The 25823-nt window shown below is 36.3% G+C and overlaps 1 protein-coding gene across 3 annotated transcripts; it reads left to right on the top strand.

Annotated features, from left to right (window-relative positions):
* Positions 1-2468: 2468 nt before the first annotated feature.
* On the top strand, positions 2469-24642 carry NEIL3 (nei like DNA glycosylase 3). Of its 3 annotated transcripts, none has more exons than XM_077782902.2 (10): positions 2469-2625; positions 5828-5943; positions 7921-8055; positions 9308-9521; positions 11297-11371; positions 14210-14376; positions 17384-17553; positions 19759-20161; positions 22011-22185; positions 22959-24642. In XM_077782902.2, exons 1-10 carry the CDS (start codon positions 2530-2532, stop codon positions 23133-23135), a joined length of 1728 nt encoding a protein of 575 aa, XP_077639028.1. In that variant the 5' UTR covers positions 2469-2529; the 3' UTR covers positions 23136-24642. The 3 variants fall into 3 exon arrangements, with proteins under 3 accessions (XP_077639028.1, XP_085434946.1, XP_085434948.1); XM_085578820.1 differs by having other exon boundaries at positions 2521-2647; XM_085578822.1 differs by having other exon boundaries at positions 2608-2658.
* The last annotated feature ends 1181 nt before the right edge of the window (positions 24643-25823 follow it).

The raw sequence follows: 25823 nt of genomic DNA, 5'->3' as shown, positions 1-25823 counted from the left end.
AAAGTTGGCCTTTCTTTAAATTGATCTATATTTGGCATATGATAATATTACTTGCCAACACCACTTTCAAAGCTCAATTAATTGCAAATTTAACTTAGTTACTGAAACTGAGCACCAATGTCCTAAGATTAAGATACTAATTCAAGGGAGAAAATATGCATAAACTAAAAAGTTTTAGCAGTTGGATGTTGGTAGCTCTACTTGCAACAATTAGCCACATCAATTTTATGCCAAATGTCCTGTTACATGAACTGGGACAATAAGGCAGAGAATTAGGAGTTCTATATAAATACTGCAAAACTGAATTTAAAAAAAGAATTGCATTCTTTTCATATTTCTGGGAAATCAGAAGTTTTAGAAATAAAGGCACTTCTCTGAGTTTATTTTTTTTCTAATGAAATCACAACTGCATTAATATACCAAAATGTGAGTGTCCAATGCTGAGCACACTGTTCTGTTGTATGCTATTATCTGATGGTAAATATGCAAATGCACAAATAAACCAAGAAATTATGCCTGCAGACCTCATTGGGAAAAATAGCAGAGGCAGCTGTGCATAGAGCTCCAAGAACACAGGTCAAATTTATGAGCATATGTAGATTTACTCAATTTTTGTTTTAAAAATAGATTTTACCTTTCACTGCAGATAATTTGTGTTACTAGCTATATCAATTATTGTACAGTAGAACAGACTGATTTTGTTTGATGCAAAGGCAGTCAGGAAATAAAAAAAAAGTCAAATGTTAAACTTACACTTGAGTGAGATTTATTTGCTTGCTTGTTTGTTTGTAATTTGCACATTTAATTACCTGTGGGAGAGATTCTTGTGGACATTGGATTTTTCAAAATCATAAGGTGTGAACTATTGATAGAATTACCTGCCAAGAAATGTTAAATTCTAATACAGAACTCTGGAATAAATTTAATGAAGTTTCTATTTAAAACTTGCCTTATAGCCTGGGAATTTCATTGTTGAAACGGAATGGCAGCAACTGAGATTTCCTGACTCAAGGAAATACTTTCACAAAAGCAACTAAGATTATTCATATATGTATTGCTGTAAATACTGTAAAGCACAAACAGCTGTATATTTCTCATTTGGCTACACTATTAGATCACTAAGAAATTATATGAGCACTAATATAGCCCAACAACTGTTCTTCATTCAGCTTTGTCATTTAGGTACTTTTACCCATAAACTATCCTGATTTAGAATTCAGCACTGGTCATTTGCTACAGAATACAGAACAGTCAGACTGGTATATTACAGTGCTATTACCTCTCTTCCCTTTGTTTTAAAAATATTATTAAATGTGTTTATTATAGCAAAGAAATTCCCAAATGTTTGTCACCACCAAACACTTTAATATGAATCTCACCAACAACAGATTGTGCATACTTGCAATTTAGCTTTTAGTGGAATAAAAGTGCATGAAAAAGGTGAGTTAATGCAGAATCTCTGGTTAAAATTCATGTACATAAGTGAAAAATGGCTAGAGAACCTAATTAATGGTTACTATTGGAACTTCTGATTAATCTGCAGAATTAGATGTGGAATTGAAAACCCAATCTGCTGTAACATACTGCAGAAACCATTGACTGAAAAATATGCAGCTATGAAATGAAATCCCTTATTCTGAAAAACATTATGTTTGACTGCCAAATGACAGGAAATATTGTCTGTGCTTTTAAAGTACTTCAAACATTAATATAGAAACCTGAGTTATGTATAAATTTCTAATTGCTTGAAAGAACAGTAAGGCAAAATTCTAGAGCAGCAGAAAAATCACTTTTGCATGCCATTTTTTAACATTGCCGATTTCTGACTCATGAGCTTAATTCTCTGACTAAAAATTGCCGTGTTGTCTTGATATTAAAAGATCACAGCAAAAACACCACTGAGAAAAAAAGGCAACAAGGGTAGCACACCCTAGCTTCAGCCGAAAATGTGAGTTATATTTTATTTCAACAAACATAATTTAGCCTGATTTATCCACTTCCCTTCATGTAAAAAAAAAAAAAAAAAAAAAAAAAAATTTTTTTTTTTTTTTATTGAACCCAGATAGAAGAGTGGATATGGACTGTGTATGTAAGAAATGGCACTGAGAGTTTTTAACCAGTGTGAGCATTGCCTCACGAGCTGGGCACTGGGAAACGGTGTCCAATGTTCTACCTTGCAATGCAAATTCCCCCAATTTCTTAGAACTCGCAGTTTATTGCGCCTGATCGTACTTCAAATGTGGCGGGTAAAGGAGCATTTTACTTCTGTAAACCTAGACTGACTGCGGAAACCTATTAAAAATCGACTTTTTAAAACTGACATTAATTTCTGATTGTGCATTAAGTCTTGAAGGAAGATGCACTTCCGCGTGTTTCAGAAAATACCGCAGCGCTACCAGGAGCCAGCGAGGAAGCTGGGAGCAGCTGCAGCGGCCACTGCGGAGGAGACACGCGGGAAGTAGCGGGGCGGTGCTGCCGCGGCCGCGCCGCCCTCACCGAGCGGGACGTTCGAAAGGCGGCGGCGCGGCCATGGTGGAGGGCCCGGGCTGCGCGCTCTGCGCCGAGCGCCTGCGGGCGCGCCTGCGCCGGGGGCAGCGCGTGCGGGCCGCGCGGGGCGGCGGCGCGGTGAGGGCGCGGTGAGGGCGCGGTGAGGGCGCGGTGAGGGCGCGGGGACGGGCACGGGGACGGGCACGGGGACGGGCTCAGGGACGGGCTCGGGGACGGGGAGCGGCGCTGGCGGCCCGGCCACCGGCACAGGGCGCGGCGGCTGCCTCGGGCAGCGCGGCCCAGCGGTTTTGCTCGTGGGCGCCCGCGGTGGTGAAAGCCGCCAGGCGTGGGTGAGAGCCGGGCGGGAGCCGCGGGGCCGGCCCCCTCGGGGCTCCGGGCGGGCGGTTGGTGCCCCCGTGCCGCGGCTGATGGTGGTGTCATCCGCAAATACTGTCTCTGTTCTTCCTTGAAGTTGTGAAATGTTTTCAGCAGCGTAACAGGTCTCGGCAGGTCAGATGTGTAAAGGCGATGCTGAAGCTGTAGATATAGGAGATTTGAGGAATAATGAGGGAAAGCTTTTAGAATCGCTTGTGTTCACTTAAGATGAATTTCAAAATACCATGTTGCTCGAGGAAACAGTAAATAAAATGGAAATTATTACTGATCTTCCTTCTCCATAATCTTCTCAGTCTAGGCATATCCTAGATGCTCTTCAAGGTCCCTTCGAAACCAAACCATGCTATGATTCTAATCTGTATGAAACATGAGAAAGGTACACGTAGACCTTCAGAAAGGGGGCTTTTACTTCTATAATTTTTAAAGCAATTTTAATTAGACCAAGTATTTAAATAAAGAGTGTGACATTTCAGCTTTCAGTGTACACAGTATGTAATTTCTCTACTAGTTTGTATGCTTTCATTGACAGCATAGCTCACTAGTGTAAAGCTGCTGGGACTCGTGAGACCTTGTAGGAGATGTGTCAGTAAGCAGCCTTGGCTGATGAGTGTGTAGGTTCTGGCCTTTCTGGTTTTGATTACAGAGCTAGCTAAGGTATCTTTTTTCCATGCCTCGTTTTTGCTCATCTTTAGGAGATTGTATGTTGCTTGTTTCACAAGTAAGTATATTGGATGCCTCCAGGCAGAAAGTTGGGGAATTTTTACCCACTTTTAGTGTGTATAAAGCCGTGTAGGAGTTCGTGATTAAGGCACAGCGAGATAGTACTTCAATGAAACAATTTAGGAAAGAACGTGGTTGAAAATACTTCTAAGATATGTCTTAAGACTAGTCTTTTTAGGTTAATATCTTTCAGGACAGATTTTTGAAGAAAGGATTTATTCTCCTAAGGTTTCAAAAAGAAATCTCACTCCCTCAAATAGATTTGTTATCATCATTTTGTGCAGTAAAAGGAACCTCAGGGCAGCCTCTATTCATTGGAGAATGACTAGCCTATGGGTCTTGAACTTTTTAGATTTCATAGGCTGCTAACCATGGCCAGAGCCTTGCCCACTGCTGATTACAGTGTTTATGAGAGTTTCTACTATGATGACTGTAAGAGTTTGCCTCAGACCAAAGAGGTATGAATTTAGCTTCAAATATTTGAAAAGACAAGTTAGTTTTCCATCTCAGTCATTTCTTATTCTGGTTTATTTTAAATAAACCTGAGTGGCTTAAAGTTAAAATACACTATTGCACAGCAGCAGACTCCAATATTTTTTATTGGAAAGTGTGAACTGCTTACATGGGAGCAAAATTTTGCTTCATATTTTGATAGTAGACAAAGTAAGTGATGTTAGGCAAGAAATGTTTTCGTTTTCTTGCTTGACAGAATAATAACCATAAAACTCTCAAAATGTATATAATTTCAAGATAATAATGCAGTGAGAGATTGCATAGAGAGTAGCTCTGAAATGTCACTAACTAGCAGAAGTCTGGCTGATTTGCCAGAGTTGCTTTCATACATATTTGCATTGAAATTGAATGCTGCAGCTGAAGCACTGATATGTGTATCTGCCTTGCAGTCAGGGCTATGAGGACAATGAATCTGCTGCTCACAGATTCTGGTGCTAGTCAGGCTGAGAAAAATGGGCTGGTAGAAAGTCAAGTTCTGCATTTGGAAAACTTGCAGAATCCTGCACTTGGAACAGAAGAGTGTCATGGAACAGCACAGTCTTGGCTGCTGCTCAGGTGCGAAATGGCTCTGCATCAAAAACGGATCTTAGGGTCCTGTAAAAGCTGAGTCCATAGTCTAAGAAGAGGGACAGCCCCATGCTGGGCTCTGCAGGTTGAGGAGAGTGATGCTTACCTCTGAGCAGCAATAATTGCAAGACTGCACCCGAGTTTCCAACTCCCCAGCAATAATAAGATACTAACGTACTAGAGTGAGTCCTCTGGTATGATTAGCAGGGTGAAGCACATGGTGCTCAAGGAGAAGTTGACAGAACTGGGGTTTTATTTATTGCTCTCCTCAGGTACACGTAAGGAGGATATGGAGGAGACAGAGCTAGTCTCCTGTTGGCTGTGCACAGCAGGCACGGTATTAGGTATTAAAATTTTCTCATTAGGTGAAAAAATTTTCCACCACAACAACAGTCAAGCCATGGAACAAGGGCCCAAAGAGGCTGGAGTGTCCATCCCTGGAGCTGCTCTGAATCTGACTGAGCAAGGCCCTGAGCTCCCTGTCCTAAGTGTATTCTGCTTTGACCAGGCATTTAGACTAGATAACCTGTAGACATTCCTTATAATTTCAATGTATTTTCATGTGCCAAGCAAGAAAACATGACTGCTTTAATATCACATTTATCTTGTCCTCTAGTAGTGTCCTACCTGCTGCTCACCTGCTTCTGAGATTAGACTTCAGACTAATAGGAAGAGAGGTATCTCTGTGCGCTCAGTGGAGGCTTTTCTGCAATACACAATGCACTATGCAAAATACTGCACTATGCAAAATACTGAAATCAATATATGAGGAAGGATATAGATCTGCAAATGGCAGAATTGACACTGACATGTTTTTAATATTCAAACTGTACCTGTTTATTTACACCAGTCTGAAACTTTTATTATGAATTCATGAGTTGAAGCAAAAGGCATAAAATTCTCTGATAAAAAAAGATGTGTTGTTTCAGTTAGGAAAAAATTGAGGTAAATTAGGATAGCATTAACAATAGTGACTGCTTCCTGCTTTAATAGTTCCATTGTTTTTGGTGGAATGCTTAAGGAGAAAATAGTTAATGTTGTCCAAGCTGGAAAATTAGTTTGTACAGCTCCTTGCTGAATGTGTACTGGTGCTAGAATTTAAGCAGTATAAATTCTCTTTAATCTTTGTGTACTCATTTTTCAGACTGCTGCAAGTAAAGAGAGAATCTCTGGTCATGATTTCCTTGTTGGACATGTTTACAGGGGTGTGGAGACATTGGGAAAGGAACTTTTTATGTATTTTGATCAGAAAGCTTTGAGGTAAGTGAGAAGAAGGCTTTCTATGCATTCTATGCATATTTGGGGGGGTCATCTTGATCTTGCTAATGGCACTTTCAGAAATTTGAAAGTGTTAGAAACTTCTCATCAGCCTCCCTGCAGTACAGGTGTACTGGATATAGTCGCATGTTTAGATAATTTGCTGCTTTACTCCAAGATTCAATGTAAAGGTATCTGAAAAGGACAGTTATTTATTGACATACTTTGTTTCAAACAGGAAGTTGCATTTTCTGAAGACAAAAATAAGTCAATAATAAGTCAAAAATAAGTCAAATAATACATGCAGTACATTCAGATCCCTGCAATATTGTGTATTGTAATAATTCTAAAGTCTCACCTTTTTACTTTAAAACAAATAATCAACTCATTACTACTAGTTCTCATTGAATAACATTTCCTAGGTTTAATTAGCTTGCCTTTTATATCTGTAATTAAAAAGATTTATATTTTGTCCTATTTCAGGACATCAAAGGTAATGAAACACTTTAGAATTAAATTTTAGAAGTTTCTTAATGCTTTTGAGTGTAAACATGTAGTGACGATTCAATTTTTTTTTCCTAGTCATGATCTGAGAAGGCACTAGAATAACTAATAGTGATTTTTAAAGTTTCTTACAAACAGTATACTGGAGCTAGGTAAATGAAACCATTCATTATTAAATTGAATGAAAAATAATTTTCTGGAAGCATTTAGTGCATCACCATTTCTTAGCAAGTTGCAAGAGTTTGATTTAAAAATAACTTTGCCTAGGTTTAAAAATAAGTTTGGCTAGTTAAGCCTGTGCAGTACTACTCATGATATTTGAGAATTGAAAATGGCTTTTGAAGATAGAAGTGATTGAAACAACTTCATCACTTGATCTGACTTGTAAGAAGAGTTTTGGAAAGATACAGGTTTTTAAGTAACTCATGGCATTAATTTTTTCATGTTTTAAAGAGTTAACTTTAAGAATAGGCTTAATGACATGTTGTCTTAAGCCATCTGTAAATATTTAAAATGCCTGTCCTTCCTGAAATGTAAGAAGGCTAGGTTACTGGAAATAGAGATATTGCATTTCTTTGGTCATTTGTGAAGCTTAATCTGTTAAATCTTCTTGTAACTACAAAATATCCACTTTTTCTGATATACACTGTATAGTAATAGACATTCCTGCTTATCTGATGGTTTTTAGGACTTGATTGTACCAGGTGAATTTGTAATAAATGAAATGACGAGATAATAGTCAGCCTTGTCCTTTGCTCAAGCATGGCTCCTCGTAGAATATTTTATATAACTTAAGACCTCTTTAAGCATAACTAATCTCTAAAATGAACACTTGAAAGGGTCTGTTCTTCTACTTTGCCATCTGTGCATTTTTCAGCTTATTTCTTTTATTAATTTTTAATTGACATGTAGGTTTTGCTGTCTTTGTAGGCTAAGAAAAGCAGAAAACAACATATGGCAAATACTAATTATGTTGTTTGTGACGTTACTGGATTTAGCTGCAATGTGATAACAGTGGTGGGAATATGGGGACTAAATTATTTCTTTTCATACCAGGTAATTTCTGCCTGAGTTAATAGAAAAATTTCTGGTCATGTGGCCTCATTTCTTTCAGCCTTCCTGAAAATATAAGAATATGTGTTGGAAGATTAGCGTGTCAAGTGAAAAAAAAATTCTAAGTGCACCAGAAAATGGTGCTTCTAAATGGTCAGGTTTGATTTCTATATAATGTGTTATGAAGACTATGCAACCAGCTATGTGTTGGAGGGGTTTTTACTTGGGGAGCTTGCTTTCTTCTTTGGGAATTGAGTATTCTGTAAGCTAAGTTTGTTGCTGTGTTACTGGTAATGACTAGAATTTATGTACATACATACTGAATTGCTTAGGTAAGGTTCACAGCTCTAAAAATAGACTGGTGTTGTGCTTGGAAATGATAGTGAACTTAAAATACCTATAAAATCTCTCTTTCTTTCCAAGGATTCACTTTGGCATGAATGGTTCCATGCACATTAATCCTGATGGAAGCAAAGACAGAAATGGAGCACAACCAATTTTGGAGATACAGCTTATGGAAGATACTGTTTGTTTTTGGGATGTGACAGTAGAATATAGGTAAAGCAGAAACTAATGAAACAGTTTATTTCTTTTTATAACATTCTTGTAAGCTAAATGAAAATTCATGTACAAATTGTTAAATGCTTGGATTTTATCAAGACAAAATTTTTTAAACATCATATTTATGGGTATGGTAATTTGAGTTTATTACTTTTTTATCAGCACTTCCATACGGTTGAAGTAGTTCTATGTCGTAGTGTCAAGACTGGGAATGGAAGTTGGATTTAATTCTATACTTAGATCTGTATGCATAAACCTATTGCTCTGTTAATTTCTATCCAAGTCTCATTTCTTAACAAGAGTAACAAATGACCTGTCACGATTACTGGTTTCAAGTTTTTATGCTCCGAGGTTGGATTTTTATTTTTTTCTTTTTGGAAGCAAATTTTTATAATTGTTCTAATTTCCATTAAGCAGATGTTTATGCCCATTAGCACTGTACTTCACACTCCTAAAAAACCACCAGAAAGCTTGATTTTAAAGTGATTGAGGCTCTTGAGTGGAAATGGGCATGTAAATTCATGCAACATCCATAAGTGTATATAAAATTACAAACCACAAAATCTCATGTAAGCCAAGACTTCTTGTATGGTATTATTTTCAAATGAGTATGCTTATCCTAATAATATATATCTTAAAATATGAATATATATTTTTAAAATTTTGTAACTACTAATAATAATCTACTACTGCATATATCTATTACATAATTATAATTTGGTCGGTTGATTAGAGCACAGTGCTAATAATGCCAAGATTGTGGGTTTGATCCCCATTTAGGGCCATTAACTTAAGAGCTGGACTTCATGATCCTTGTGGGAGCCTTCCAACTCAGAATATTCTGTAATTCTTTGAAATATATATTTTACATACGTGTACACACACACACATAAATGTCATGTTGTAACTAGTGGACCTACAGTTAGGTATGTTTGAGGGTCCAAACATAGGGGCTTTCCATCTTGGAAGTAGTTTTAAAGCAAGGAGCTGGCAAATATTTTTCAAGCTCATAGGAACAAAATGAAATGGTTTCTTATATGTTGGACTAGATGCATGTTCCATGCACCTGTCATTGACCTGTTTTTGGAAGAGGTGTTTAATGGAATTTCTGTGCTGCTTCTTGTCACTGGTGTTATCATGGTTTCTATTCCCTGCATATAATGTTCTACTTCGTGTTGTTTTTAAAACCACACTGCAATATTAGAATATATTTAAAATAAAAATTAATCTGTGTATTTTTCTCTTCCAGAAGTGCAGCTGAGTGTGAGCAGAAAGTGAGGATGATGGAAAGTTTGGATGTCTGTTCTCCAAAGTTTAGCTTTTCAAGAGCAGAACATGAGATTAAGCAGCAGAGCACCCGTATGCTGTGTGATGTGTTACTGGATCAAGCAGTATTACCTGGAGTAGGAAATATCATAAAGAATGAAGCACTGTTTGATAGTGGTCTTCATCCAGCTCTTAAGGTGGGTGAATGTCTCAAGATGGTTTTTAAGGACACCAAAATATTAAGAATTTAAATACATGTTTATTTAATATTTTGTTTTCTTTTTACCTTTGCTTTGTCATCTGTAATTTCTTGAGTTATTGTTAGACACTAAATTAATGTTTTATCATTATAACTGGAGATTTTTGTGTTGGTGCTCCTTGGAACTGATTAACTACCATATTTTAAGTCTGGCATCCTGTTATGCTACCATTAAACTGACAATCTATAAATAAGGGAAAATGAGAAATGCTCTTTTTTTTTTTTTTTTTTTTTTTTTTTTTTAATTTACTACCCAAAATACTTTGTGGTAGAGTTGATAATTTTTGCAGCTGCTTCTTCCACTTCTTATCCTGCTAGCTGGCAGCAGTTGTTTTTTCTACCATTGTTTATCATGCTTTTTCTGTTTTAAGATCCTCAAGCATGTGTTTTCAAACTTTGGTTGAGAAGATGATATTTGCAAAACAGAGATTACATAGGATGTAAATGGAAAGATTAGTAACTGAAAAGTTTTTTAAACACAGTATTTTGAAAATTGTTCATAGGATCAATCTGAATTCTAATTTTATTAGTGATATGACATAGAAAAAGAAAAATGTGATTTAAAATTTTGGATTTTTAAGAAAAATAAATTTGGTTGATACATCTAATTGTGATGCTTTTGACTCGCATATTCTTCCTGACTATCTCTCAGAGGGAACAGCCTCAGATGATAGGTCCTATTATGTTCCATGAGGAAATTAGGAAGGATATGAGACTTGATAACTCTATTATTCATGTGATTATGAAATCTTTGGTCAATATAGAGCGAGACAACTGAATTTTCTACGACGTTTTGCATGGTTGAGGCAAAGCATGTTGTTTAGTATGCAAGCAGTGAGTTTTTCTATTATAGAATGTAAATGAAATGTAAATTTTAAGGAATTTAGAGATTTTAGAGGAGCTAAGATTTTAGTTAGAAATAAGCCTTACTAGAGTTAATTAAAATAATAATAATAAATGAGTAGGCCTAGATGAAGTAAGGAGTTAGTAGTTAACTAATAATTGATTGCTTGTCAGCACAATGTTTAGTTAGCTGGGTTTATAATGAAGAATATAGAAACTGATAAATAGCTTTTAGGAACATAAGACAATTGTGTGCTTCCTCTGTTCTGAAACCAATTGAAGACAAGGAATGGGAGTTCTACCAATGGTTCATTTGTCATATTTGCATTGAAAAGGTAGAAAGGTCAGAACGAGGTCCTCATTTTGGGACCCCTCCCCATGAAAGGGACCACCAACCCATTTCAAGGAACAAACTACGCATGCTTAATAGCTTCTGGAGTAATTAGCATATGAAGCGGGGAATGGGATGTACCAAAAGTATGAATATGTATTTGTATTTTGTGTATTCAATACTTGTATGGATAAAAAGACTCTGTAATCACCTGGAAGGCATGGTGTGTATTTGGGATCTATCCCACACGCTGCCCAGCGTTGAATAAAAATACACTTTCTAACTTTAAACTGTTAGAGAGTTTTTGTCCGTCACAGTTGGATATCAGTATTACATCAATATCCATATGTTTTCAATAAATCATAAACGTATGCTATTTTACTGAGATGATACATATAACATGGAGTCAGGGAATTACTACAATATGGAGAAGAGCAACTCCACATCAGTATTCAAAGTGCACCTACCTCATAGGTCTTTTTTTGCCATTGTCCCTTAGCATCGTAATATTCTAAAAATCATTCTTGTCTTTCTTACAGGTTTGCCAGCTGAGAGATGAACATATACGCCACTTGGTGAAAATGACACGTGATTTTACCCTGCTTTTTTATAAGGTATTGGCACATATTTCTGGAAAACTTCCAAAATGTTACTGTGGCATGTTTAGCTGTGTGTGATCATCTGGTGAAAATGATATAAAGATCCAACAAAGTAAGTGTTTCCATGAATAGGAATGTTGGCTTGTGTGCTCTTTATTAATTGTGAATTGTCAGATGATAGAAAGGTAGGGAGAGTCAAGATTGTCAAAATACGCAGTTTGGCCTAAAAGACTTGCACAGATGCTGCCTGAGGGCCAGTTCAGTCTTTCTGTTCATGTGCTGTTGTGCCAGTCTGAACATGTCAGAATTGATGTAGGCTATATGCACAAAGTTGCATATAAAGTAACATAAAGATTACTCTTCAGAATGGGAACTAGAGATTGTCCCAGGGAAGTACAAATGTATTTTATGTGGCTTCCTATATAAATCTTGAAATAGCAATCACATTTATTTGTCTAAATAGTTTGCAACTTCTAACAACTTTTTTTTCCTAACTGAAATGATGGATTTTGTTGATAAAGTGAAATAAAGTACAATTTCTCCCTACTGCTGTAAGTTCAGTAGGACTTAATTTCTTCCTGTATAAACTCCATAATTCATGGTGTTCTTTAACTTTCCACAATAGAAAAAGATAGAATTTGACCTAGTTCTTCTATGTTTTGTTTCTTTAAGCTGAATACAAAAATAATGACCAGCAGTAGTGACATTTTTGTCTTTCTCTTGATATTCATGAAAGGCAAGGAGCTAGCAGTGCTAAAAAAACTTTTTTGGTGAGTGAGGACACCTAACATGTCTAAAATCATAAAGGCTAAAACTAATTTGTTTAATAGTCTGCTTAAATGTCTACCTTCCCTCAACCCACTAAAGTGTACTTTGGTTTGTTGGTAGGGAAATGTTTTCATTTCTCTGAACTTCATAGTGAAGTCTGCCAGTAAAGAGACACCTTCTAGTTCTGCAAGAATGCTAATACTCAGAAACTTAAAGGCTTTTGGACTGTAAACAAGTTACACTTTGTTTAGCCAATTTGAACACTTCTGTAGTCCACACTTAGCAAGTACTCACCAGTCAAGTACTTTTAAGAGGGCTAGCCTCTCCTTCTATCTTAAAGAGACATAATGAAAATATGTTAATGAGGGATAGTGCTTGAATTTTTTAATAGACTGTTATAGATTGTTTGCCATCATCATAGATGTATATCATTGCAGATGCAAAGATGAAGAATCTTGTTTGTGTAAAAAGCTGTTGCTTTTGTTTGTTTTTTGCATAACTGAATGGGAAAAAAGCTACTTACAAGAAACTGACTGAAAGCCTTGAGGAGGCAGCTGTGAATATTCATGCAAATATATATTAGTAATTCCTCCTGATTTAATTACTAGTTTGCACGGGCACAAGAATTCTCTTTCAGCAAGACTGATGAATAAGAGCACAGTAGAAGCAATATACTGTGCTCAAAGACACCTGTGTTTTGGGAGAACTCCAAGGGTTTTCATAAGTTATGGAGCTAGAGCTAGTGAACTCTGCCAGAGCTGTGCTAGTATTACTTGGCCAGCTGTGGTGTCGTTTGAACTGAGCCCAAGGATTTGCAACTGTAGGGCAGAAACTTGTGTGGCTTTGCACAGTTGGCTGGATCTCTACTGGGCACTTCTTGTTTGGATTTGTTTTTTGCCACTTCTAGCTATAGTGTGTATATGTTGACTTCATGGGTGTTTTGGGAATTGTATCATGAAATGTGCCTGCCAGCTGTCTGGAGGCTTTTCAGGTCACTGCCCTTGGGCTTGTACTATACTTAATTTAATACCGCTTTCTGCCAGAATCTGGGGAGCTCACCATAGTGCCAAGTAGCTTTTCACAAGCCAGGTTGTCTGGCATAGCCAGGGCCACAATGAAGCTGAGCAGCTTTACTGGGCACTATCCAACATTTATAGAATCTTGGGAATATTTCCGCATTGCACAATTCTTTAAGTTTTGGGAAGGCTTATTAACCCAGATTGTAGCATCACATCTGAGCTGTGTGATGTTTTTGGCTCTTTTGGGGGTGAGAGAAGGCAGTGTTTGTTTTGTGGCTTGTTTTGTTTTCTATGCTGCATTGATTGGAGCTCATTAGCTCTTCAAGAAGACTCCTGCAGGGATCAGGTCAAGTATCAGAAATCAGGCGACCCTGGCTCAGGGAAGAAATTATGATGTCTAGCTCCAGATAAAAGGCTGAATAATCTGCTTTATTAAAACTATACTATATTATATTAATATACTATTTAAAGAGATGCTATTCTACATACTTCTTACTTACTTAACAAACTTGTGACTTCTCTGCTGAGAGTCTGAGACACAGCTGGATCCAATTAGTCATTGTACCCAAACAACCTTCACCAGAATCCAATCAAGCAATCACTTCAGATAAACAATCTCAATTCCAAATTCCACATGGGGAAAACAAAGGAGCAGAGATAAAGATTGTTTTCTCTTCTTCTCTCTGTGCTTCTCCTAAGAGACAGAATTATGTCTCTCTGTCCAGAGAATGTGAATGTCATAAAGACTACTGGTGGTGAATCAGAGCTAGCTGGTCCAGCTGAACTCAGAGTTTCTAGCTTGCATTTGCTTGCAATCTTGCTAGTATGCTTTTTTTTTCCTGTCTTTTATTTCATTATGTGGAGAATTACAGACACGGTTATACCTGATTTGTCAATTCTTTACATAAAACAACGTGAAATACAGGGATAGCCTTTATTAGTGTCTCTCTTAAAGTATCTTCACCTAGTCATTGAGTTGACAGTTTATGTAGGACTTTTTATTTTCAGTCTCATGTAAAATTGATCCTGAGTCTTTAACTTGGGTTTTAAACACGTTCTGTTTTAGTGCCGCAAAACGGGGTCTGTGCTATACCGACACTACAAAGTGTACAAGCGCCCAGCCTGCAGGGAGTGCAGCGGCAGCATCACCGTGTGTCGCTTGGGAGACCACAACAGGATGACTTACTTCTGCTCTCGATGTCAAAAGGCAGATCCCCAGCTTGTCAATCTTAGGTATGATGGTAACATGGTGGCATTTCTAAGCATCTCAAAGGTCTGTTACAGTAAGAGGGCACTCCCTTTGAAATAGACTGGGTCTCTATGCATTTTATAGCTAAATTAACTATGCCAAACAAAACCAGATCTTTCAAAAAAAACAGTTGTGGCTATTGGTGTTTAAAAATGGTGAGAAGCTTTGATTCTTCGCGACTATTCTTTTCAGAGGTGTCATTTATTATGAAGCAGCTATTATTCTAATCAAATGTAGGAATTACAGAACAATTCAGTGTACTGAGATTTGTTCACTGAAACTTAAGTCACTAGAAAAGTTGCGCTTTGTTGTTGGTATTATCAATATGAAAGGCATGGATGTTTCCACACAACTGAGTTGACTATCATGAAGTAGGAATTCGTCTTTCTTTTTGCAGGATAGCCCCATCAGTCCTGGCATATTTAGATAGCTGTGCATCTGTGCAATTTTCTTCTGGGTATAGACTTACACTGAGGATGAGTAAAACTTCAGTAAATTCAGAGTGCAGCAAATATTTTAGGGGCTTAGTACTCTTTCTTCCTCCTCATTGGATTTTGAAAGCTTTTACTATAGGTGTGCTACACAGTCACTCTCAGTTCCACATAAATTGTGCTAGCAGCAGCTTTCCTCCTTTTATTTCAGGAAAGCAGAAAGTGCATTTGATATCACAAAGGGTCAAAAGGTAAAAGTTCCAAAAGTACCTTATTCGGACTTAGGCATCTGTTATTCTTGAAAATTTTCATCTGAGGCTTCAGAATTCTGCCTTTATACTCTCTCTCAGTCTAATGTAAGATGCTGTTTCACTTTGCAACTTTGCCTCATTAGTGTGTGTATATATATGTTTTAGATAAGATTTAAGAACACATGAATCCTCTCCTACCTCCAAGCTTCTTTCAAGACTCAGATGGCTGAAAGGATTTTTGCTTAAAGCTTAAAAAATTGCCTTTGAGTACAGCTCAAATATCGAAATTTCCAGCATGGAAGATAAATATTTCTCAAGCTGATAACTGAAATCTGCTCTATTTTCAGAAAATGAGAAATATTTTTTAAAAGCGTAGGAAGTCAGCATTCTTCTGTTGAGTCAGATAATGAGAAAGCAATGCCAGGAAAAAAAAATCTTTGTTTTCTAGAACAAGTAGTAATTTAGTGTTTGTTGTTTTTTTTTTTTGGGTTGTATTTCTAAATAAACAATTAAAGAGTGCTGTATTTAAGTGAAAAACTTGGTAGTGGTAGCTATAAAATAGAAAGATGGCTTCTTGTTTTGTTCTTATCCTAATGGTCAGTTCTTTGTTTTCTACTGCTCTCTTTTCAATTTTACAGTAACTGTTACCATATAAAATTATGTATAGCTCAAATAATTTGTTTGCCATTCCAGGCTTTTCACATTTAAAGACTGGAAGGGGCCCATGTGCTTATACTGACTTTCTACAGACCAAAGACTGTAGATCATAAACCCAGTGGTTCTTGGGTCAAGTCAAATAGCTTATGATTTTGCTCAACTGAAAAAAAAAATTAGAAAATACCCATTATAAAATTAGCCCATCAAATTCAAATGTATCTCAAATTTAAAAAATAGACCTTTCCTCACATATTTCATAAATTGGGAAAGGGCGTGGGGGGTATAATGACAGGAAAGATGACCTGGGGGAACAACATAGAATTAAATTTTCAAACATGATACACTGAATGTATTCCCTAGTAATGCATTTTTTGATAACTAAGTAGAACAATTGATCTAATAATGTGAAAATACCCATTTTAACACTCGCAGTTTGGCTGTTTTGTTTGCTAGCCACAGTATTTTGGTGAATGGTGCTGTAACATCTGTTATACCTCTTAACAGCACAGACTCTTTGGTGTGTCAGCAGTTCTCATTATCCTCCTTAGTTTTCCTGTTGTGGAACATGTGGTAGGTAGTGGATATCTCTACCATTATCTTAGTACTCTATCTAGCCTCTTACAGAAAGTGATCATTACGGAAAAAGTGAAGGGTCAAAGGTGTGTCACAACAGTGCCCAACTACAGCATTTGCATTATTGTTTGAAGTGCTTAAATTCTTAGGCTTAATAAAAGTCTCAAAAAGCCCACAGTTCCACAACAACTATAAAATAAATAACCACTTGACAACTTATCAACCATAAGTTGGATAATATAGCATTAGAAATGTTCATACACAACTTACTGAACAGGTAAGTTCAAGTTATATTTAACATGCTGTCAGAGTTTGGATACTATGACGGAGTAGCCCCTGGTAACAGGAAGCTGTAAAAGAAGTAACTATGATTCTAAATCAGTCTATCAACATATGAGGTTATAATTTGCAGGAAAATAAATAAAACTAAGTCTTTAGTGGTATCTGGAGTAGCTTTGTCTCAGAAGTCACAGCTAGGTTCCTTGATTCTGACCAGGTTCCTACATTTTAAAAGGCTTTCCAGCAAATGGTGACTTTCTAACTTCTAAAGCTTTCAGCACTTTTGGATGTTACGATAAAAATTTGACTTGGGTGTAGCATTCAAACGAGAACAAAAAAAATTATTTGTTATTCTGTGTGATTTCTGCAGTTCATCTTCTGAACAGTTCTTCATCCAGTAATGCATTTGTTAGCAAGTGTTGTGTACAAGAGATGGGGGAAAGCCTTGAAACAGTCTTCCTTTCACACCACGCTTTTTGCTTCGGTAGTTGGCAATAATAGGGGATCTGAGAGACTGGGGCATTGTCCTGGACAGTACATCAGTTAATAATTAACTTTCTGTCAATTTTCTGTTTAAATATTTTTATTTGTTTTACTTCTGCAGCATCTGGAAAGATTTGCCCTTGAGGTAAAGAAAAGAAAATTCAAACTTGAACAGTGACATGCTGTCCAAGCTGTGATAGGAGGCTTAACACTGCATACGGCTTGTTCTCTAGCCCCTGCCTCCCTACACAGAGTGGTGTAAGGCAATTTGTAGAGGGAACCTCACAAAACACTAACATCATTCTTTTGTTTCACAGCAAACTGCCATCTAGAAACAGCCTAATTGGCTGGGCATATGGCAGGGGGTCATGTTCTAATGAACATGTAGCTCGGAAATCTGAAGAGGAGTGGACATGTATGTGCTGCACCCTAATAAACAAGCCTTCTGCTGAAATTTGTGATGCCTGTTTGACTTCAAGACCTGAAGGTACTGAAGGGCTGTCTGGCATCTGTATTGGGAATGAGGGGAGGTCTATGATTTTGATGTAGTTTTTACGTAGAAGTGTCTCATTGTGAATCATATACATTAAACCCTATAAGTGTCATCTTCCAAGCTGGTGTGCAGGTGGGATTCTATAGATAAGTGTCTTCAGTGACCCTTTGTTTTTACTGGGGCAAGGAGTGAGAAAAATTTTCATTCTTTCAACTCTCCTTAAAATCCTTCAAAGTTTGCAATTTAACTCTGAATTAGAAATCATCAAAGGTCATAAAATGAACTGTTATTCTTTCATGTGAACAAAATCAGTATATTTTAGTACCCTTTTCTAAAAGGATGCCAGATTTCTCTGGGGCTGCTTTTTTTACCTTATAGTTCAGAGTAAAAATGATTCTGAACTTCTTGCCTCAATTTGTTGTTTGTCTCTTGTTGGAGCTTTTAATGCTGCTATCTACATGAAATATTGCTTCATTGCTTAATCATTTTATGACTGGAGTGATGTGAGGAAAACCCTTATTTGGCACTAGGTATACTTCATTTTCTCAGGTCAGGAATCAATAAAAGTATATCTTCATGCCTTGCATGACTATTGTTGGCAACACAGGCTAATCTTGCATAATTCTTCTGCCAAATCAGCACCAGAAACCTGAAAATTTTAATCTGCTCACAGAATAAGATTTACCAACCAACATTTATCCTGGAATTAATCCTGTCAGCTGGCCTTTATAATATTATAAAGGCCAGCTGACAGTATGTGTACAAATGCTTTAAGCTTTGAAACAAAATCAAGTTCCTTCTCCTGTAATTCTGAGTTTTACTTGTTTAGTTCTATTCAATTACTGAAATCAGGTGTGGAATTTGAAGCTTTCTTGATGGAATACTGTTGGGAAATATTTTTTTAAAAAATAAGACTTTATCTTTGCATAGGAGTGGTATTTGAGATTTTTTTTTTTTCAAATATAGGTTTGCTTACCTCTTTTTTTTAATCCTTAAGAGTCTTTCTCCTCTCACTTGGTTCAGTGTTTGTTTTTTATGTTGTTTCTAAAATTACCTACTGTCAGCAGAAAAGTTTGATTTTTTTGAGGACAGAATACTTTGTCTGTAAAATTTGATTTTGGCTGTAAAGCCAACAGCTTTCAGTCTGTATAAAGATAATTATTTACCATTACATTGCAATTTCCATGCTCCTTTGCTAAGTACAAGGCCAAGCTACTACTATTCTTTCTTAAAAAGTCTGAATGAAACAAGTATGTTTCACTGTGCAGTAGTGGCAAAATGGAAGGTGCTTGGAAATAAGTAATGTTCCAAGTCAAATGTATAGATTCATATTTTGTTTCTGAGTGAGAATGCCTTTGGAGAGAGTGTGCCCTTGTGCATGTCTCATCTACGCATGTTCTGCTTAATTCCCTCTTTGTATGGAGTACCCTGGATATGGTAGAAAAGGAAGGACTCTGTGGTTTCACAGCTACCTAAAAAGATTGCACATAGGATGCCATTAGGTTTTCACCCTTTTCTCAGGAAAGGGATTACCTACAGACTGCTTATGTATTAAATTGGGATTAATAAACTATTTCCATTCTTTTGAAATGGTCGCTGCCCACTAGGAGGGCCTCTGAATCTGTGGAGAAACTGTCATTTATACCACAAAGCAAATGTCTGAACTGCTTCCTTCTGAAAAGCCTCTTGCAGTAACTAAGTTTGTATGAACACAAAGTTGGGAAAGGATGGGAACTTTGAAAACAATAGGAACCCCAAATTCTGAATATTCCTTTTTGTGTCAATACTTCAAAAATGGATAATATATCGCTGCTTGGAGGTACTATACTCTGTGATCTCCCATTAATGGGGTTATGAAAAGTTATTTTGAAAATTTTAAATACTTTAATGCTTGTGTTTGGGCCAAATTAAATTTTTATAGTTAATTGTCCAATAGCTTTCATTTACATAGTATTATTAATTGATCCTACTCGAGCAATAGTAATGCTATCTTGAAACACGTTTTACATGATTCTAAGAGTGCATGATTATTTTTTTTATTGTAAGAAATTTTGTACTCTTGTCTAATTTGTCACAGTTTTGAGATGGTGCTGTAAATTTACTCTTTCATTCTCCACATGACAACTTACAAATACAGATCAGAAATATAATGTAGCATTCTATGCAGATGGAGTATAACTAAAAACTTTTTTTCCTTAGTTCCAAAGATGGAGAGTTTTGAAGATTCTGCAGCCTTTAACACAAACTTAATGAAGTACCCTTGTAATGATTTCAGAAAACCAAGCACAGAAATAAAGATCAATAGGAAAACTGCATTTGGAACTACAACTCTTGTCTTAACAGATCTTGGTAACAAAACTGTTTTGAGAAATGATATCCAGGTATCTGGTGGACATTCTCAGTGTGTTTTTCCAAAAAGCAATTATAAACAGATCCAAAGCAATGCCTGCCAGTCAGGGGGAAGAAAAGACAAGGACTACTCAAGACCTGTAACTGCCCTGCCTTTGTCCTCCTGTCAGCAGTCTGTCTCTTTCAAACACATACAGAAGAAACAGAAAACTGATCATGTACCTTCAGTTCACCCATATAATACAGCAATCAGGTATGTATTCTAAAATGAAAGCAAGTCTTTATAATCCCATAAACCAACTTTATCCTTAAAGATTAATTGAATACTGTGCTGCTTGGTTCAGACAATGTTGTCTTTGGATTTCTGCTAGAGGGTGACTTATTCTAGGCTAACTGTAATTTAATTCAGATTTCAAAATCACTGAATTACCTAGGCTGTCACTAGAAAAGTCCTGATATTGGCATTTAGCCAGTGCTCTGTAAGCTAAACAGCTGTTCATAGCTCAGCTATTCCTGTTGAATAGGCCAGTCTAGTTTTAATAGGTCAAGCACATTTCTACCTAAGGAGTTGTCTGATCTTAACACTGTAGTTGCTGTTTGCTTAGAGAGATCTTGAAATCAGTGTGAAAGATTACAAAAGGAAGCTATCTGGATGAATATATTCTAATTAAAGTTATTTGTCAACTATCAGGTTTCTGCATTCTTCCATGAGAGGACGCTCTGTATAGTTAGTTACCTTGATGAGCTTCCCATCACTGTTTTTGTTCTTCTCCTCATTCTGTATATAACCACTTAAATGCTCTACCCATACTTTTATTTACAGAGCCCTGTTCAGACACATCCGTTGCCTAGTTAGGAGAAATGTGAGAATCTCTGAGGGTTGTCACAGAAAAGTTGGGCAGATAGTAACAACAGTAATGGGAGTGCAAGGTAGATGTCACTTACAGTGGTAAATTATGCAGGCTGAATGTGAAATATTGATGATGTGTTGCAAAATCCTTCGTCATGTGTCTGTTCTGAAATACAGAAATTACTTCTTACATTGCTGAAGCACCAGTTTTGAAATGATCTCGCTGACTAGCCAGGCTAGACAGAATGAATACAATTCCTCCTCATGCTCTCAGAACAGACTGAGGAACTGAGGCTGTAGGCAGAATAATTGAGAATACAGAGGACTGTAAACAAGAAATGAGATAGTATCAATCATGACAACAGGTTGTTGTAGCAAGTCATCAACTGAAATGCTTTTTTATAGTATTTTCTTAAACAGCCAAAAACAACAACAACAACAAAATCTGTTGGTTATTTTTATCTTGTGTTTTAATGAGGTGTTGAAATAAATCTGCTGGTGTCTGCAGGACTGCAATTTTCCAGACACAGAAGACAACATAAAATTCCTAAGCTGCTAACTTGACCAGAATGAATTAATATTTTCTTTTTTCATTAAGGTTCCATTACTGCTTTTCTGCTCTATAAATATATTGGAAAGACAGATTTCAGAGGATTAATATTTTTCATGTTACTATTTTTAAATGAAACCTTGTGTATTTTAGATAGTCATAAATTGTCTCAATCATGAGGAAGCAGGAAACATTATCCCATTTAGAGAATTCTGTTCTATCCCATCATCTGGATTATTTCTTGTCCAAATGTGATTTGGAGCATTACTATGATTTTTCAGTAAAGAGGGTTGGGAGTCTTTTCTGTGAAACATACAAATATCTTCAGACTGGAGTAATTAGTGGTATTGGTCTTTTTCCCACCGAGAGCAGAATACTATTTTAGAACATGTCAGAATTTGAGGTGGGCAGTATAACATCGGTAGTAATATTTTGTTTCATACATGAATTTGAGTACTTCAAATTAATTTAAAACATGGTGGGGAAAACTGGTATTATACCTCAAGGAAAGCACACAGTTGTCTACTCACAACTTGCAATTGTTCAGCTTTAAAGGCAAAATAGGGTGCACTAGAGAAGCAAGTCCTTTGTCACTGTGTGCAAAAGTACACTGGGTGAGCTATTGTAATGGTAGAAGAGAGTTCTTTGGCTGGTAATTCCTTTTAAATTATGCAGAAGTCATTTTGTAACCTGTCATTACAGCGCACCTCAAAGTAATGTGACAGATGATACTCGGATGTTGAGCATGGGACATCCTCGGTGCAGTAAACACAGCCGTCTCTGCAGCCTCAGAGTTGTGAGAAAGGATGGAGAAAACAAGGGAAGGCAGTTTTACTGCTGCTCTCTCTCCAGGGAAACTCGGTGTGAATACTTTCAAGTATGTATAAGACTTTAGGACCTGTTTTTATAATCAGTGCTTGTTCCTGCAATCTCCTTGGCCCAGTGACCTGTCAATCATGGGCAGATATATTCCATTTAAAGTTTTACCTAAATACTCTTGCACACTGAATTGAAACTAAGAACATAATAATAGTTATTGAACTTAACAGTTTTAGTTACTTCTCTTAGTGTTGAGATGGCACCTGCTTGTGCAAATGCTCTTAATCTACTTCTGAGTGGTGTGAAACGGATGTATAAGAGAAATACTGGTTTGAGGGGACATGTACAAGTTCAGATCAGCTTCTTCCTGAAAGGACTATAAGAAACTAGCTCTAATTGTCAGCAATGTTTCTGGCTAACCAAAATCCTGAGCCTTTTAGGATGATAATTCTGTAATGTGCCTGGACAAACCCCTCTCACTGCTGCACTAATACCTAACAGGACCTTCCTAAGTCCAATTGGTGGCCTCTGCTCCTTGCTATGGATGTAGGTGTCTTATCAGGTGGTTAATAGATGAACTCAAGACAGTAATGCATAAATTTTAAAAAAAAGTATATGCTAACATAACTTCAAGTTACACCAGTCAAAGTGCATGCAGTTGCAGTTGATGTCAAAGAAAAATCTAAAAAGTGTTCACAAAAAAGATAAAATTAATCTAAGTACTAGGAAGGATTTCTTTCATGGCACCCTCTGTAGATCTTTTTCTATTGTCAATTTTAAAATAAGGAATTCATAGCCATCACATGTGCCTGAAACCTGTTTCTTTGGCAGTGGGCTGACTTGGATTTTCCATTTTGTAACCATGGCAAGCGATGTGTTATGAAGACTGTGTTGAAGATTGGTCCCAATAATGGAAAGAACTTTTTTGTGTGCCCTCTTGGAAAGGAAAAACAGTGTGGCTTCTTCCAATGGGCAGAAAATGGGCCAGGTATGCAGATTCTTCCATGATGCTCATGTTACAATTACCTGTTCTTCAGGATATCTTAAGTGCACAGAACATTCGTAGCAAATTCAGTTTTGTTCTTTTTCCCTGTTCGCTCATTAACTAGTAAAAGATCTCCAATGTAAAGAACATATCTAGAAAGAGTAATTTTACATAGTACTATAAAAATCAAACACTGCTTCTGTGCAGTTTACAATTTTGAAATAAACATTTAGCTTGCAACATACTGTGATGTATTATTGTATTTCAAATAAAAAATTGCACTGTTTCTTGTCTTGTGTATTGTTTTAAGTTTTCATGTATTGTTTCAAATATTCATGTATTGTTTTAAATTTTCTTAAGTGTAAACTTTTATTTAACAAAAGTGATTAAAAAGAATATACTTTATTAAATACCACTTTGAGCTTAAGATGCAACAGCAACGAACTGTACAATTCAAATGCTACAACAGTTGACTGACCTTGCTTAGATTTGGAAAATGACAAAAAACTTCCCTAAAACAAATAACCTGACTTTCTAAATTACATATTCTAAATCCACATCTTAATGTTCTAGTTGCTACTGAACATTTTTCACCCACTCCATATGTAATAGATAATAAAATCTTACCTCCAAGATACTTAAAACTCAGTTTGTGTTTGTTGATTTTACCAAAATTTGCTGAAGCAAGGGGTAAATAGAATACGCTAAGCTATCAAATCAGAAGCAGAAATCTTGTAATCTTCAGAAAGTGTACTATAGATACTGAGGAAAATGACACTAATGAAATGGTCATACATCATTCAGCTTCATACGTCATTCAATTGCAACCAGTTTTTAATTAAAAATAAGGGGAAATAGTATTGCAGAAAAATATGTGGGATGAAGCACATTTAAAGGCACCTTACAAATGGTTCTTTCATCTGTGCAAATACTTGTGGTGTTTTGTTTTATGGAGAACTTCTTGATTTTCTTGAGAACATTGTATAACTTTATGCCAGTTAAATCTTCCAATTAAATCATGATTCAAGGAAAACTTTTAATTCTTTTCCTAAGCAGCACAAATTCAGAGGCTTTTTTTTCTTCCTCTTTTCAGTAGCCTTAGATACCTATGGCATCTTTCAAAACTTTCCGTACATGAAGGAAATCTTTTTTAATCAGATTGTAGAAAATATAATCTTTATGTTGCTCAGTGGCCTCTTTCCAAATAACATCTCTTTTCATGAGGTACAGAACTCCACCTGAGAACAAAACAAGCTACTTCACATGGTGAAGACTTATTTTTCCATTGACGTCTCTTTCTGTGATGCTTCTTGTTGCAATGATATGTTGCTTCTTGCTTGTGCTTATACATCTAAATCTTTAAAACTCACTGGTTTAAATCTCACTGGTTCCTCACTTGTATTTGTACAATTCATTATGGTGATAAAGTGTTTGATTATTTTTAAATTGTACATGCTTTTGGATGTCTGGCACAGGGATTAATCTTCAGCAGTTCAGTTAAAGTTGAAAAATAAAAAAGAAATACAACCATTTCTGATTACTTGCCTTCTATGAATGTTAAGATTTCTCTGAAGCTGGAAGTTAAATTAATTTTTCAAACTTTAACACATGAAAAATAAGAGTTGGGCTTTTACATTTTTTTTCTTTTTTGCTTAATAGCAAGACAAGAAGTGAATATCTGTTTAAATAAAATATATAAAAGTTTTAAAGGATTAAGTGCTTTTATTAGCTACTACAATCACTTTACTTTTTCTGTTCTTGTATTTCTTGAATATGTTGTATATGGTATATTTGTACCAGCCTAATTTTGCTATATACACTAGCTGTGTAATGTCACAAGGTGAGGAACAGCAGACAGGGTAATCAAAGGGCAAGGACACTCTGAGCTCACCACAGTGAACTAGCATATGAAGAAATCTCACATGTTTACACTTAAAGTAGGAAACGAAACAAGAGACAGTGAATTCTAATTCATTAGATTCCTCTGCAAACCTTACTGCTTTTGCTGGCACTGCTTTTTAAATTCTTTTTTTTCCCCTGTTTTTTTTTTGTCCCTTGGAGACAATGGCACTTTGTAGCTTGTTTAACAAGGTCTGGCTGATAGCTGGCTATAACAAATTTTGCCCAAAAAAAACCTGGCAACAAAACTTATCTTGGAATATATCCACACTCAACCTTTCAAAAAGAAACTGCAACCAAGGGTGCAAAACCAGATAAAAGTCCTGATTTTCGGCTTTTATTCTAGTAGTTTACAAATGTGTTTTTATTTTTTCACATTGATTCATCTATCACAGTGCAAGTGATGGAACCCACTTCTTTTAGATCTGGCTTACACATTTTAATGGCTTGTATAGCACACAATGAACTGTGAAGGCTAAAAAGAGTAACAAGATCCAAGTTAAAAGAGGGAGCTGTTTTTCACAAAGATTTTCTGTAATTTATATTCCTAATGAAAGCAAATGTAAATTTTTTAGAAAAGAAATGTAAAGCTTTTAGAAAAAATACAGCTCTTTCTAAAGGTCTTAGGGTTCTGACACATTTTTGTTACTTTGGCCTTTACCCAAACACAACCAAGAAAAATGGGAGTATTACCTAACAGCCTACAGGAGGCTGTTAGGAATGACAGGCTCACATAGGCTCCTTTGACTGGATGATTTCTAAAATGAGGTGCTGATGACAGTTCTGTAATAAAAAGGAGACTTCCAGTAAAA

Source organism: Lonchura striata, chromosome 4 (genome assembly GCF_050655825.1).
Source record: "Lonchura striata isolate lonStrDom1 chromosome 4, ASM5065582v1, whole genome shotgun sequence".
Classification (NCBI taxonomy): domain Eukaryota; kingdom Metazoa; phylum Chordata; class Aves; order Passeriformes; family Estrildidae; genus Lonchura; species Lonchura striata.
The sequence above is the reverse complement of the archived record's forward strand: the minus strand, read 5'-3'. Positions and strand labels throughout refer to the sequence as shown.